Source organism: Manis pentadactyla, chromosome 11, assembly GCF_030020395.1.
Source record: "Manis pentadactyla isolate mManPen7 chromosome 11, mManPen7.hap1, whole genome shotgun sequence".
Lineage (NCBI taxonomy): Eukaryota > Metazoa > Chordata > Mammalia > Pholidota > Manidae > Manis > Manis pentadactyla.
The window spans coordinates 65836126-65853467 of NC_080029.1; the positions used below are offsets into that span (position 1 = coordinate 65836126).

The 17342-nt window shown below is 36.6% G+C and overlaps 1 protein-coding gene across 11 annotated transcripts in view; it reads right to left on the reverse strand.

The window, feature by feature from the left end:
* NPAS3 (neuronal PAS domain protein 3) overlaps positions 1-17342 on the reverse strand; it is an 843415-nt gene that overhangs the window by 569262 nt on the left and 256811 nt on the right. For 6 of the 11 annotated variants that reach the window (XM_036881329.2, XM_036881325.2, XM_036881324.2 and 3 more), the window contains one exon: positions 6137-6381. In XM_036881329.2, coding sequence (XP_036737224.2) covers positions 6137-6381 — 245 coding nt within the window. Of the gene's footprint in view, positions 1-5975; positions 6027-6136; positions 6382-17342 lie in introns of all 11 variants that reach the window. The other 5 variants (XM_036881327.2, XM_036881322.2, XM_036881323.2 and 2 more) reach the window with 1 other exon arrangement.

Here is a 17342-nt window from a genome sequence, read left to right on the forward strand (position 1 = left end):
TACTGATAGAGAAAAAGGAGATGACAGTGGAGAGAAGGACTGATTGATGAATCTTAATGTTGGCATGCAAAAGAGTACATGTGCACTCATTTGTCTACATTCCCAGAGGTCTGCACAAAACAGTTCCTTAAAAGGTGTGGTTTTTCTCCCCCTTCTCCCCTTATACCTTTGGCATCGTTACGGCAAACGCTTCTCCCAAATACCTGCTGTTCCTTGACAGGGTGAAGATCTGAGCAGAACCCTCAGCAAGGAGTCAAGCCCAGCCAGAGCTGTGGTAAGACACAGAACCACCCAGCTAAGCCCAGTCTGGACCTGCCAACCCCCAGACTAACTGTAGCCCCATGAGGAGTACAAGCTTTGTGGCATGTTCCTGAGATATGACTGCTTGTTGCCCTGGTACTGGCTGACTAGTACACTCAGATATTCACCATTATCAGAAATATGTGCTTTCCTAAAGCCATTGCTTGGAGTTGAGGGTCATTCTAGATGCTCAGCAGTGTCAGATGCACTAAACAATGGTGACGAGTCAGATTCCTCGACAGGGGCTGTGGCAGGAGGCCAGCAATGCTCTCTGATATTCCCCCTTTCAGATATCAAAATTTTTCTTGATAAAATGCAAAACTTCACAGAGACTTACTCTGCCATCACTGAGTCCACATTTGTCAGAAAGCCCTTTGTGTCCAGTTACAGAAATGATGACCCTAGAGAAGTGTGATGATATGAGCATTAGTTATCCTATCATGATGTAAAAGAAAAGAAAGTAAAAGGTTAGTTCCTAAATGAACTTCAGAAATCATAACTTCACCAGAAAGATATGAAAGGAAAATAGCATATAATTAAAAATAATTCCTGGAAGCATACCTAAGAAAAGATACTTTTATCACCTATTTCCATATTCTACTAAAACCTCACATTTGCTACCAAAATAAACAGGAATGGACACTGGCAGCTCAGCTTCTGGGTGGTTCCATTTCCATTTGGTGCCACCACTGACTTCGGATTGAGGTGAATGAAAGTACAGACTAGAGCAGGGAGTCAGGTCCTCAGTCTACTGAAGACGATGGAGGTAAGAACAGACAAGCAAGAACCCAGTTTGCATCTTTCATCCTGTTCTCCTAGCCCTATAGGAGGATATTGTTCCAAATCTCAGAGTTCAAACTGGGTTACACAATTTGCGTATGTAAAAAGAAAAAAAGAATGCCACATGTTGGTGTACATGCCATGTACTGACTCTAAGAACTTTCATTGTGCTTGGTTTTTAAATAATGAGGAATATACACTTTCTGCCAAACATGAATGTCACTTGGTAGAAGTAAATATGTGTCAGCACAGGGTAAAATGCTAAAACAGGAATGGGAGACCTTTGAGAAGAGCTATCACTTAGACAATCTTGGATTCTCTACCTTCTATGGAAACAGAACCATTTTATAAAGTGTTAGGCAGAAAGAGAGATATGAATGGGATGAAAAGAGGGTGGGGCCCATCAAGAACTCAGAGAGTTAATCAGATAAAGCCAGAAAGGAATCACAGAGTTAACACCCTTCGCAATATGGGTTCATTCTACATGCTCTGAATCTGGGCTGACCTTGAGATTTCCTCTAGCTAATGCAGGTGAGACAGACATCATGAGACCGCATGACAAGCCTACACCCAACAACACCCACCCTCGTCCTTTGCCCCATTCTTGAAAGCCAAAAAAGGCAGAATCCTAAGCCCTTATGTACGCCCCTCTCTGAGGTTGCCTGGGCTCCCCTTTCCTGGAGTGTGTAAAGACTTCTTATTGCTCAACTTGTTACACTTTGTCTCTGCTCTTCCACTGATGTCTTTGTCACTTTGCAATTTCATTCCCTTTTCCAGACTGTAAACCCACGTCTTCACTCTTTCTGACCTATTTCAATTAAGTAGGGAGGAGCTACTGAGAGCTCTTACTTGAGCTGTGAGTGCCTGTCAGTGAGCTTCCCCTTCCTCTCTGCTTTATTCAAGTGAACCTGCCTTTGTCCACCTTGTCTCTGGCCCTTCCTCGGAGTGGATTCAAATAAAACTTTTGCTCCACTTCACTACTGTGTCTCTGCCCTTCAGTTCTTTGTTGCGGTGGGGACAAGAACCAAGGAGAGCAAACTCAACCCCCCAACATAAAGTGCTAAGTTCTGGGGACAAAAATTACAGTAGTAATTCAATGTTACTCTGAAGGATGTTCTATACTCAGTTACCATACATGACTATTTTAAGTGAATCCATTAAACATCACTGCTGAAATAACAGTCTTGTCTTTGGCTAAGGACAGATCATGTGTTGCTTAAATAAAGGTACCTGCAAGTCTCTCCTTTCATGAACATCTACCACTTAACTCGCAAGAGATGAGTGGAAATTCTATCAAAATAGTAAAGTTCTTCCCTAATGCATTCGGTCAATTTTAATCACCAGTTGTCTTGCATATTTTTCAACTGTTTCCTTCCAAAGGCTAAAAATGTCATATATTTTACATATTTCAGCATTGTTGCCTGTCATACACATAGGCAAATTGTTGTTTAAAAGCTGCAATGTTTAAATTGAAATAGAACTTATGCTTACAGTGGTAAATATTCCTGGATTAATAGAGTTGCAGCAGACATACTCCAAAAATTGACTGAAGCCTGTGATATTAGAAAGACAGAAAAGTTATCTAGTTTTAGCAAATGTCAAATCAGCAGCTATTGCTTTTAAGATTAATAAAAGATATAATGGTTTCTAGATAGCCGCTAAATAGAGATTATGATGAATGGAGAAGTGATTTACCAACAGTCACTACAATAAGATTTCCTTAAAGGTTACAATCATCAGTTATTTAGCTGAAACACTGCTGAGAATGCCTGGTCATTTCTTGAATAATGCATAATGTTCATTGTCGATTTGATCTGTATTATAACAATAGAGATATTTCTAAAATAATGGAAAAAACTATCTATTCCCTTCCAATTGCTTAACATATCATTTCCATGAAGTAACTGAGTCAGGACATATTACACACTGTCACCTGAGTGTTCTTTCTGCAAGCATAACTTGTAAAAATCTGTACATAGTGGACATCACAAAACAAATTCATCAACCTTTATAGACCTTTAAGAAGAGATATGATGAATACAGGGCAGAGGAAAGAACCTTTCTGAAGCAGTAAATTAAAATGATTAAATTTCTATATAGTTGTGTGGGACAAATTTATTTAAGCTTTGAAATTTAATTATTAACATGAACAACTCATCACACTAAAATAATGTTGCCTACATCATGTAAGTACTTTTTATATATATTTCCAAATGCCTTTAGCATTATTCAAGAGCCTGGTGGAGAAGCACATAGTATAATGTCTATCATTTTATTGTTGGATTATGAACTGCACTTCACATGTTGCTGTAGGCTATTTATATAAGCTTGTTTATCTATATGAACTTCTTCAAGGGTACAACAGAAGACCTTAATAAATTAAAATGAATTTCTTTGATGCTGTTCTTTCATGGATGTTTGAATGGAATGAGTAACAGGTTTGCATTAAGGAACTAGAATAAAGCAATAAAATATACATACATTGTACAGCTGAACCAGCTTAGAGACAGTGCCCCATGCATCGCTGATAGCCTCCAAGAGCAGGAATAAACAGCATTGAGTTACTATGCTTACATCTTCCTTTAGAAATTATTACCAGTTTACTTATATGGGGAGTATACATGGACCAAACTGGATGCTCTGCCATAACGCAGATGGAATTCTCAAAATAATAAAATTTGCCATCTCCTTACAGCTTTCTAAACATCCTTTCCAACCTCCCCAGTTTTCTCACTGACATCACCATGTCCTGTAAACTGAAACATCCAGGAAAGAACAGACCATATTTTATCTTCTTTCATCCATTTTTATCAGAAATAGTTATAGAGTTGAGTTGATTGAAGGTTGCAAAGTAAAAATGAGTTATTAGTCATAGTTCAAAACTAGAGGATTCTCACCTGGAATGTTTGATGATGGTGAAACAAATCAACTATCATTGCTAGAAATTATATGATGTAATAGAAAGAACACTAGAAAGAAAAGCAAAACCATGTAATTATAGTTTTAGAACTGCTAGCACTTAACTGTAAACCCTTTCTACATCATTTCCCTCATCCATAAAATGAGGGCATAGTTCTATATGATCTCTCATTTTGCATCTCTAAAAGGCCATGATTCTAAAACTAAGCAGAGTTACCCCATCACAGAAGAATGGACAGACCATGGAGCCATTAGATGTTTCTACATTGGTAGCTACCACTACTAAGGAATCCAATAAACTGCCAACTCCTCAACCAGAATGTGTAAAGTCCAGTTCCCCAATCAGTGCAGTTAAAATTGAAGGATATTAAGAATACATTTTAGGCATTGCGTGATTTCTAACCTGTTGCAATTATCCTTTCTTCTTGCATGATTTGGAATAAACATGAAGACTGCTTACTGAACAAACTCTTATGTACATAACATATTTACTAGGATTACGTTCATATCTTTAGCTTAGGAAAATTTGCTATTACTTTAGCCTCTGGAACATGGACCAGCATGTCACCACGTTGACATCCATATTCTTAAGGGCAGAAGGGCTATGAAAGGGTAGCAGGAATGTGCCTTGGTTTATTTTTATTTTTTATTTTTTTAGTTTCAAATTTGATTGATTTATTTTTTGCCTTGGTTTATTTTTACTATGCTACCTTCTACTGACATCCAGCCCTTGAGAGCCAAACCTAGTGTATATTCATTTCAACACTACATGCTGCAGCAAGGCCAAATTGGGTGTTAGCTGCCTGTTTTCTAAGCACAGTTTTATAGAGCTTAGTCGCACCCTGTTGTTTACATATTTTCCATGGCTGATTTCATGCTGCAGTGGCAGAGTTGAGTACCCATCGCCAAAGCCTGAAATATTTACCCTATTTATCTATATTTATTTATGTGACCCTTTACAGAAAATGTTTGCCAACCCCTGCTCTAGAGGAAAACCTGTTACAATTTACATTCTAATTTTCCTTCTCTCATAAGTATAAGAAACATGATCCCTAAGTAACAATGGCAAAGATATGAACAGACTGACACATACACATACACATATGTGATCACACCTATTAGCACCGAATTGTAAATAGTCACCACTTTTGACCATGCATTTTAATTTGAATCTGTAAGAGGTACAGTTACCCTCTAGTACCTTTTCCTACAACAACTAAGAGTACAAGGTAGTTGCCAAGGTATAATCACATAACTAAAGAACCTAGTTCTCCCCACAGAGGAGACTGCCTGCAATCCCACCAAATGTCCAGTTTTATTTCATGCCCACCAAGAGTCTCAGTACAAGGTAAGGGCACAAATACTAGCAGGTCCCTTAAGTCCTATGCCTTGTATCACACACGATCAAAAACAGAAAAATCAATGGCAACACTGTACATTCATCAATAAACATGCATGCATATTCATATGCTAAAAAATGCCATAATAGGAGTTTCAGAAACTCACAAGAAATTATCTCTCTTAAGTATAAAAGTGAAAAAAAATCTTAAAATTTTTAAATAATAAATTTTATGGGTGACTGCACCAAGGATTTGGAGAACATATGTACGTTCATATTTGCAACTTTTAGGCAATATGTTGTAAAGACATGAAACATTAATATATGAATTGATTGTTCTATTAGTCAATAAAATCATTACTCAGAATACATACTACAGTTTAACTTTGCTCTCTCTTTTTCCCTCTCTTTGGTTACTAAAGACAGAAAATATTAGTTCCACCCTTCAACAAATATTCTCATACTCTCCCCCAACCATCAATAATAATTTGCATGTATTAGCATAACATGAATTAAACCTAAGAAGCACTTTAAGTCATTTTGTCCTCATTTCTCTGAAACATTATATAAAATGACAGAATATTTAGGCTGACAGACTTTTTAAAAATAAAGTAGAAATAGAAGAGGTTTATTTCACCTTCACATGGTGTCTTTCTCATGCAGATTTCAGATTTCCACATTTGTATCCCTTTAAAGGATTTGATATGCAGGAAGAGAAGAAAGGATGATGGTGAAATTTCATCTTAGAGACACCTACAGAACACCACAATCCAGAATGAACAGTGACTTAAAACTTACCTTTTACTGATGTGTTGGGTGGGGGGCCTTCCATTCGCAAGTTCCATGGAGGATCCCCCTGGTTAGCAAAGTCCCTCATTTTCAGATAGCTAATTGTAAGTCGAATTATGGATGCCTTGTCAAGCTGGCTAGTGATGGCTGCAGGGAGAGGCAACAACTTGGCCAATTCATAGAACTCAAAATTTTCTTTTCCCCGGCGGGAGCGAGCAGCATCTCGGGACTTCTCCTTTCTCAGTGCTTGTAAACTGAAATCAAAGGAGTGCACAAGTGTTGTTGAGAACATGTGAGTGTGTCATCAGGAACTGTTGTTTTCTTTTTATTTCCTTTTCTTCCCCCAGCAAAAATCTACCAAAATCTTCTTCAAAATCTGGGGCCTTAGTAAAATGAGTTTCAGACAATGTCCACTAAAACCATAAATTCTACTTCTGGACTTACATGCCATAAACTCAAATGCAATGAAAAACAATTTGCTTGTTAATTTTTTTCCTCCAATTGTGCATGCACTGAAATATATTCATTGTTTTTAAGACATAACACAACATTTACAGGTGATGCTTCATTATCAGCTACAGGCAATTTAAAAGATTGGGATTATACTCATATACCTATTCTAAAGCTTATGCTTTTGTTCATTTCATTGTTATCACCATGGAATCTTAAAGCATCAAAAGGATGCATTTTTAAACTTTACTTCAGCTATCATCTTGGGGAACAAAGGGTAAACAAGCATAGTTCACAGAATCAAGAAATAAAATGTTGATGTGCTTCCAGCCCTCAATAAGGATCATGACCTCAGTCAGATAAAGAAAACATCCTATTGAAAATTAGAATTTCAATATAACTTACAAATGTGCTGACAATTGGTTGATAAGAGAAAACGTTAATTTTTTATTAATGGACATACAGTAGTAGATGCAGAGATCTCTAAGATACTAGAAAATAAAATATATTGCCCAAAAAAAGTCAAACTTTAAGATAATATAAATTTAATGTTGAAAGGTAAAGCCCTGCATGGGTTAATAAAATTTATAAACATTATAGACACATTACTTCATAGAAGAGGCAACAGGTGGGACCAGCATTTTCCTTTAACTATTCATGTGCATTTCTGTTTGAAGTTTGCTCACATCGCTGAGGGCAGAATCTGGCACAACTAAAGTTGTGTTCAAGCATCTGACAGAATTCCACCTACTCTGAACTGCTCTGTTTTTTGTCTGACAAGAAATAAATTCAAAATCAGACCCTAATGATAAGTAATTGGACAATATTTACAGTATCAAGGTACTATTAAAATCATTTGTAAGTATCTATTTTATTGAACTCTGAAGGCATTTTAAAACCTTTGAATCTAGCATTCTGGTTTCCCTTTATAAAACAACAAGAAAAAGAGAAACAAGGAAGGACCAGGGAACAGATCAAAATGAGGTCAGCAGTGTGGCTCCGATCTCTATTAGTATAATATGGACAATAATGTTCCATGTCACATTATAGCATAGCTGATATTGTTCATTATAGAAACACTATTCACTGCAGACACTTAAAATATCTTATTGAATATCTGAGTAATTTAAGAAATGACATAGTACTCTGGTCAAACACTTGCTCGGCCAACACCCTAACCTGTTTTGCTCAATTAATAAAATATTCCACATTAGCCAACTAATGTATTTCTCAGAACTAGACAAGTTAATGCTATCATTTTCAGAGTCATAGCGGTCTCAGGTGACAAACCTTCATCTCTTGATGTCTCAGGTAATAATCTCAGGCCAAAACATTGCTGATTTAAAGGAAAAATCCTGTTACGCCACTTATTTCCTGATATCTTGGCTGGCCTCCATTCAATTATGTAAATGCTCAATTTTGGCTTGTTGAAAATTTAGTAAAGTAAGACATGCCTTAAAATCTGACAAAGTGTAAGTATAACCAGGACCCAGGCTAACATCTTAGGATAAAAGCACAATTCATATTCCTCCCTTTATGTAATTAAAGCAATCAATTGAACATGATTTATGTCAGTTGTGCCAAAAGCGCTATGCCTTGTGAGAAGCTTTCTCCAGCACTTGTAGAGTGCAGTGGTTCAAGTTCAATGCTTTGCCCCTTTTGTGTTCTTGTAATCAAATACTACTCCAGAAGGTGGGCTGAACTTACTGGACAGAAAAAAGTGACTATGATAGAGCTCTAGAGCAGGGGTTGCAAACTCAAGGGTTTGCAAGGTTAAGGCGAGTAATGCCAATAAGTGAGGAAGCCTGATGGTGACTGGGGAACAGAAGTCCAGGCAAAGGGACAGCATATGCAGTTTCAGTTCACTGCTTCTTTGGGAAAAGGCACACTTGATGTTGGCAGATTTCTGGGGTTGCCATTTTTAGAGAGCAAAATCTGAATTTTTACATGGCATTTCCAATTTTATGTTATGTTTTAATTTTATGTTAACTAGAGTTTTTAAAAACCATGCAAGCCAAATAAAACATAACATTCGGTCAACAATGGAGCAGAGACTCATTCTACAATTAGGTAAGAAATTAGGAGGCCGATTTTGAAACAGTTTTACATGGATGTTTTATGTAACTTTCCTTTATACATGTCACTGAAATGATCACGAATGGAGTCATCTAACATTACTACATTGTTATCTAATTAACATTACTAAAATTGATACTAAGAATTTCTCTATTCAGCTGGAGCAAATAAAGGATTAGGCAGTTATTCTGAAATTAATATTAATGCTAAGGCTTACCAATAATCTAAGGAAAAAACCTAATCCTGAGAGGAGGCAAAGCCCAAGATCACAGGGAGCAAATCACTGGGCTCCACAGACAAGACAGGGGAGATGGCTTCCTACATCCACTCAGGGAAAGGGAGCAGGTGGACACCAACGCCTCTGCATGGCTTGCCTAACCACTGCCCTCTGACACTTGACTTCTCTAAATTGGACTGGGAAGAACTCACTTTACGTGTTCCTGTACCACCTTCTTCTCTTTCTGTTCTCAACATCTGCATTTTTTTTTTAACTCTACCAGACACTGTTATCCTACTGGAGTAATCTTCTTGGCCATAATCTTAACAATGAAGGGTTTCCACGTAGCCCACATCACATAAGTATGCAGACACCGTAAGTTTGGCAGATGTTCAGAACGACAGCCCTGTGTCCATAATAAGTAGTGACTAGTTTGAGAGCAACAGCAATAAAATATAGTCAAAGGTTTACAATGGCTGTGGAGATGCTGACAGAAGAGATGAAGCTGAAGACCTTAAGACAATGACATAGATTGTGGTCTCATCATTCACCTGCTTTTCTGAAGCAGAGCCTAGATATAAGCAATTCTCAAGTTGAATTAAGGCCTACATCAAAATCTGAAATAAACTCTGTATTTGTACACTCTGTTCTAAACCAAAACAATTGCAGTTGCATTTCTAGAACACCAAAGAATGAATGGATTGATTGTACATAAGTAAAATGTTATGATGCTGACTTCTGCCATCTAAAATATGATTAAACCTCAGACCCACAATAAGTTATTCCCTGGACCCAAACTTCGCACTGCTCTGATGTGCTTCCACTTAGACTTTGGATAGTAGAAAATACAGACTCTTCCTTAATCCTCAGCAAATCAAAATATCAACTCTTTGATGATGATATTATCATCCTCACCAATAATTACCACCACCAAGAAACATAAACAATAAAATCTACAACTATTTCTAAAAGACAGAGTGTATGTATATATTTTTTTCACTTATATATATAAATCTGCAAGTCATATGCAAAATTGTGTGTATATGTGTGTATTTGGGGGAAGACACTAAATGATTTTCAGATTCTCCACAAGGGTCCATCACCCCAACTAAAAGCATAATAATCTAATATCTAGAATTCCCCCTTATATGGTTTATAAAGTTAGATTGCACATCCCACCCCACTTATCATTATCGATGCTACCAGAATTAACTTATCCTAAACACATATCCCTAGTTTAAATATTATTTTTCTGTATATTTCCACTCTACACTTTGGAGCAAGTTTTACAAGTCTCCAAAGTTATCCCTTTAAGCATAGATAACAAGCAATCCCAAAAAATGTACTAGTAATGAAGATTTAGAGGACAGTGCTTGTTGAATGTTAAGTGATTTTTTTTCAATCTTCCTAAATGTTTTCAGTTTCCTTGGCAAGTTGTGTGTTCTGTGCAGAGAGCCCTGGTGAAGGAGCTAAAGACCTACGATGGCCATGTGCAGGCACTGTGATTCCAAGGCACAAAGTCAAGGCTCAATTTTACCATCTTACAGCATGAAGATAACAAGGTACATCTGGCAGATCTCCTGGGACCATCTCAATGGCTCATGACAAATTCCATGGTAGTGAACTACAAAGCAATAAACTCCTTGGACAACTCTAGATTTTAACAATTAAGATAGTTTGTAAATTCTAAATGTGGTAGATTCCACTTCAGAGTTTTACAACAGAGAAGAATTTTAAGAAGTTGGAAAGACTTAGGAATGTGGAGAATATAGTCAACTCATCTTAAACTTTACTGGAAGCACAGAAGTTAGACTGTGGGTAATCACATCATCACACAGTTACTCGCGGGGCAAACGTGAGCAGGTCTCTCCACCTCTTTAGGCCTCAATCTCCTCAGCTGGAGAATAGTCACTATAATAGTACCTACCTCATAATATTCTTAAGAGGAGTAATCAAGCTGTTACGTGAAAAGTGCTAAATGCCTGACACACTGTAAATATTATATAAGTATTAACTATTATTATAACAATTGTAAAACCTGAGAAAAAACACAACTGTTCCAATCTTAGTACCACATCTGATTACCACTCTATTTCTCTGTAATTCTTTATAATTTTCTTTGACCTCTATTCTTTTCTATTGCCTTTTTTTACCCTAATTACAGTTTCTATAATTCTAGATCCTGTTTGCTTTCATCAATATCCACTCAAACTCCCTTCTCTACTGCTGCTATGACCTTCACTATAGTAAATTAATTTTCCCATATGGTGACAGTGAGAATCAAGTCGAGAGAAATAAAGTCAAAGGCCTAACTTCTGCTTGGCTACAACTCTGAAAATACCTATTTATTAAACTCCTTCCATGTTTTCTCAGTCATGATTATCACTTTCCTTAAGTTCTGTCTGATGCCCCTCTCTGAATGTCTGCCACACTAGCAGAAGCTAGAGGTTAAGTACATAGATTGTGGAGCCAGACTGCCTACATTTAAACCCTGGTTCTCTAACTTTTTAATTATGTAAATGTGAAATTATTTATTTTGCTTCAGTTTCTCTCATCTGTGAAATGGGATGATAATGCTATCTGCTTTATAGTGTTCTTGTTGGAATTAAATTAATTTTTGTAAAGCATTTATAGTGATGTCTGGCATACAGTAATACTATATAAAATGTGTTAAATGAAAACCCAAGCTCACTTCACATTGACTGTTCCATGCTTTGAGGTCCACAATGCTCACTTACAATGTGCACTCCATTCTCACCAGTATGATTTCTATTTACTGATTCTGACACATCACATTGTGCATTTAAAGTGAAATAAAATTCCTTTATTCCAGAAATACTGATTTTTCATTATAATCCTCATACCTACAGTGTGTTACATATCACAGGTATACTTAATGAGTTCCAAAAAATTTAAAAAATACATTTCATTAATGTAAGATTAAAGTTATAAATGATTTTCTGTACTAGGAATAATAAATTGCCATTTTTAGTTCACTAAAGTAGAAAAAAAATGGCATTCAATTGCAACACAAGCAATTTTGTTTTTACATCAAAATGAACATCCAAAACAGTTAAGGGAATAAATTATTCAGGAAGACTCTGAAAACTTCTATGGAAGACTTCAAAACTACAATGATAATTATTAGTCAGAAGGAGGATATGTGTACTCCTAGCAGGGAGAACTCTCAAATTCACTTCCAAAACATCTCCAACCAAAGTTTTCCTTGACGTCAGGCAAAGTCCCAAATCCAGCACCATGGAGAGCTCACCCAGCCTGTCAGGTGAGTGGGCAGGCGTGGACGTACAGCAGCGTTTGCTACTCCAGCCTCCACACTGGGGGCAGGGTAGAATCAGGAAATTCTACTTGAGCCAGTAAGAAGTAGCAGATAACAATGGAGGACAGGGGAGTAGGAAGGTAAAAAGTTAAAGCACAGGCAATGCCACTATCACAAAGCCGGTATTATGAAATTGACTCAGGATTTACAATCTCTTTGAAGCTGCCACGCAGCTGGATAAGGATGTCAACTGTTTATTGGGTCGCTTTTCCATGGTGGAAAAAAAGAGGTAACACTGGACTTGATGACTCATTCAATTAAAAGAGGTGAGTTATCCTTTGTGACTGATTAAATTTAGCTTTGCAAAATTGATTAGTTTGGTTTCCTACTTCACAGAAATGGTTATGATGATTATGGGAAATATATAGCTGGAGATCTACAGAGGATAACAAAAAGCGAAAATAATAATCGTTACAGGAAGAACTAGAAGTAAGTCAAGTTAATCAAGTGTTTCTTGCTCCCAATGACTTCTTCATAGCGAGATTTTCATCAGGTTTTTTTATAACTTATATCTCTGGAGCAGTTTCTGATATGGACATTATCAATAGATCCACACTATCTCTACATGAAAATCTTCTAAGCCTCAGAGTAACACCTTCATGTAAACTTTTAGAATACAATAACTAGTCTTTTTAAAAGAGCACTGCAGGTTTTGTTCATCTAACTGCAGGGGAAAAGAAAGGCAGTCTCAGAACCATTTTAAATTTTACTTTTCTAACGTACTTCTAAGGAGCCAGAAAGTCGGGTTTTATGGATTTTCCTACTTGTTTTGCTTAGGAGAACTCAGCACTACAGACTTCTACTATTTATCAATTAATCTGGCATGCAGCCTCAAAGGAAGGAGGTCGACCTGTATTAAAAATGCAACCATCAAAAATTCATCAAAAGCTTCAGCATTTTAACTCATGAACCTTTGAAAACCTACATACTTGTCAGATCTCTGGTCATAGTTAACAGTGAAATCTATAGTTACTCCAGTACCGACACCTACCCTGACATGAGCTGAATGCAGAAGCTTCCCAGGAAAAAAGTAAAGATTCTATAAGCACTGCTTGCCCTTCCCTCATTACTTTCAATAAAACAGCCCACCACATGTAGATATCACATAGAGTTCAAAGTCAATCAAATCAGCCTATTGCAAAGAAAAAAAACCTGTCAAGAGTATTTTTTCCTCCATGATTGTAAATATCAGCTTTCTTACAAGGTAATATAATTGAGAAATGCATAAACAACTATTATCTGGTAGGATTATGCACAACACAGCTCACAAATTGAAGTCTTTAAATGTTCTCTAAGAAATGGTAGTAATTTCAGAAACCTTTCTTTAATGCAAGAAGAAAGCAGGATAGTATATGCTAGAAGTTAAAACTGGAACCTTCAAGTTCAAGGTAAAAACTCTGCTGCTTAACTAATGCACTGCTCATAGCTGTCATCATTAATTTATGTTAGCCTCTGTAAACATCAAGAGTATAATAGGCCAATTTCACAACTAAATATAGATGCACATTTTGCCCTTATATAAATGGCAGATTGCTGCTGTAGATCATCTCCGCAGCAACACCTCAGTAAAGATGCACTGTTTGATGGTCTGATGCTCACACAATATATAAAACCAGTTGTAATGGTTGTTTGGAAGCAAAGTGTAACACAGCAGCAAAATTTCATTTGTTCCACAAACTCAGGATATATTAAGCTTGGCTGACAAAGACTGTTTGATGTGCTAAATCAGTTTGACCTTCATTCTTGCTTTATTTTTCTCATTTAACATGTGAAATGACTATTATTTTTCCCCATGTAAGAAAATATCATGAAACTGATTGCTTAAAAAAAGTGCCAAAAATATCTGCAACTGCTAACATTGGCTAGAGTAGCAAAGTCAAGATGCATCCTTTAAGTTTTTAAACCAATATATATTTTGATTGAATAATTATGACCCATTTTTGACTTGTGGTAAAATAGATCAAAAGAGTAATTAAAGCCATTCAACTGAATGTCTTCTCTCATCTTCAGAAAATGCCTTGTGTATGTTTGAACCTAATAATTAAATTAATTGGTTTTAGCCAATGAGCGTTTTTATTCTGAACACTTTAAATAAGAGGATTTAATTCCAGAATGAGTCATTAGAATAGTAATAAAGAAAGCTGAGAGGTCTTCACAACCCTTTTCAACCAATGTTCACCTTGATTCAAATAACCCTTGAATGAACCACAGCAAGACCAAACTATTCATTGTATGCTTTGGTGTCTGCCAAAAACCTCATGAATCACAGTGTTTTGTTCTTCATTTTCCCCACAGAACTTTAAGCTATACAACTGGCCATTCCATAATAATGGAAAAACTGCAGCTTTATCAAGTAATTTCTCTCCACCCAATAAACAGCACTTTACCTTAGAGCAACTTGTATATTTCACACCTTAAATTTCTATTTACCAAATCAGCTAATCACTTCACAATTGAACTCAGAACAAAAAAAAAATTATCAATTAAAGTGGTTGAAACTCCTGCAAATTATCATTTAGGAATGAAGTAATTGCTTTCATCAGGGCAGAAAAGCCCGCCAGAACAGAAATGTCACTTTAGATTAGTGTTCTCACTCCTGAAGCTATGGATGACACAGCTGATATAAGACTAAATGCCAAGACCAATCAATTGCTTTTGTGGCTCTGCTCTGAGCTGCTGTAAAAGGGGCCATTTTCTAGGATCTACTCTTCATTATAGTAAATGCTATCTCCTTGGTAACATAATTCCATTTCTCATAAATTCTGTCTGAGAGCATTGTCCTAACAATGGATGTTTGTGGAAAAGAATGCTGTTGGTTTAATGCACAGAATTAAGTGCGAATGGCTGTCAAACTGCTATAGTTTACTAGTTCTTAAACATAAATTGAAGTCTTATACATTAAAAAGAATTCTTGGGGGAAATGAATGTCTTAAACAAAGGTAAGATATTGTATTTGAAGGTTCTGTGCAGCTGGTTTAGAATTTTGACTATTCTAGTATTTATCTGTCCTGTACATTAAATCAGTCAGCACACACCAGAGGTGGGTGAACACTTCACTTACTTTCTCAGCAGTATAGTTTGCAAATGTGAAACCTCAGAAGTAAATGTGGACTCATTAGGCAACTGCATGCCATTTGTGAATAGCCATGACTGTGTTAAAAGAAAAAGAAAAAAAAGTGTTCTTTGAGCTGAGCCCTTCCTGGAAAGCATCCAGATCTTAATTTGTATTGTTCATCCTCCTGAAGTTACAAGAATCTGGTTGCAGGCTCCAATTAAAAGGAAATTGAAGAAGCTAAGATAGTGAGAAAGCAGCAATCCCCTGCACTGCTCTCTTCAGGTCTGAAGTTTAGAAAGAGATTCAGGATCACGGGTCCTTGCCAGACGTGGGATAACAGCATTCTCATCCTGGTGAGCACACATGTGTAACTTCCATTAACAGTCACAGGAGTCGTGAGCACACATAGAGAGAAAAGTCTACTGCTAAATATTTGAAAGGGTCAGAGCATCTCTACTGAAAGCCAAAATGAGAAGGAACGGTGGACACCCAAGGACCAAAGGACATTTCATTGACCGTCCAAAGGACAACTCCTGAAATTTCTGCCACTCCAAGGAACTGTAGTACTAATTTTCATACTATCAATAGCAGGATGGTATACATATTGTTTCCGCTTTTTAAGATTATTTAGTACCACCAAGAACAGCATAGACCTTAATGTAATAAAAATCAAAGCTAACATCTTTAAATGCTTATTTTATTTCAGCCAGGTCTAAATGTTTTAAACATTACCTCACTTAATTCATGGTTGCTAATATCAGCAATGAGGGGGGGAAAGAGTAATAGCAGCTATGGGAGGAAGATAATCTCTGCTGGATACAGTTGACAGTAAAAATGGTGTTGCTTTAAGCCCCAGTTTTGGGGGGCCACTGTATGGGGTTTGTACTTTCCTTCCAATTTCCACACCATTCCCAACACTAGGAGTTTTCTTGTCTCAGGGAGGGCTTTCCCCAGATTCTGAATTTTTGGTGCTAAAAGCAGGACAGTCCTGGGCAAACCAGGAGAGCTGGTCACTGGGAAGTATTATTGCCCCTCAACCCCCATCTCACAAATCAGATGATCAAAGCCCAGAGAGGGAAAGTAACTTGCTCAAAGTCGATGATAGTAGTTGCTGGGATTTCAACTTAGGCAAGATGACTCATGTACATCCTTCTTACACTGTATTACTTTGCCCCCAGAGGAATAAAGTCCTCATGATCCCCCTTTTCCCTATTATATTTATATGACACTTAGGTCACTGATAAAGTCTCATTTAATTTATACTCACCTATAAAAATTCTAGAATAGTTATGGAAACATTAATTCCCTAATGAAATTCCAATAAAACCCCTGTTTTTCAGGCTTATAAACACATTCCAATTTGGAATAGATAGATTTGCTATTAATTACTGAACATCCCAAACTAAATTGTTTTGGAATTCAAATTCAAATGACTTTTACTCAAGGGAATATTCAGTTTTTCTTTTAATTTTCTTTAAGTATAATTTCAAACACTTCTGAGCACAACTAAGTGGAAGAAAGTTCTTGAAAACTTTCGAGCTTGATAGGAGAAACTTGGAAAGGAAAGCTTGCTTTGACAAGTTTGAAGATCATTAAGTATGAAAAATTAAAGTTATGGTCATGAGAGCATTGCAAACAGCATATGCTTTTACCTGACATCAGCAAACACAGACTTATACTACAAGTGCCTGCATTCCTTTGTGAGAGAGAGATAATTAAGTAAAATGGTCAACCTTTCTTTAAACAATACAACTAAGAATATAGGTCCATCGGTCTTAAGGGACTATATATGCCATCCACCATTCATCCGTTTTTTTAGAAAATGTGTGTATTTTTATTTAACCTTTCATCAAGATCCCAGAAGCACAATATATAACAGCTGGGGGTGTAAATTGTCACAATTCCTAGAGAGCATTTTGGTAAATACATATGCAAAGGATTAGAAATTTATCTTTTTTGGGGGCCCAAGCTAAAGATATGAACAAATGTATTGCTAAAAGAATATTCACTGACTCTTTGATAAACAAACTTTGGAAACAAATTATGGAATATTCTCAAGATATTGAATAAGGATGTTCAA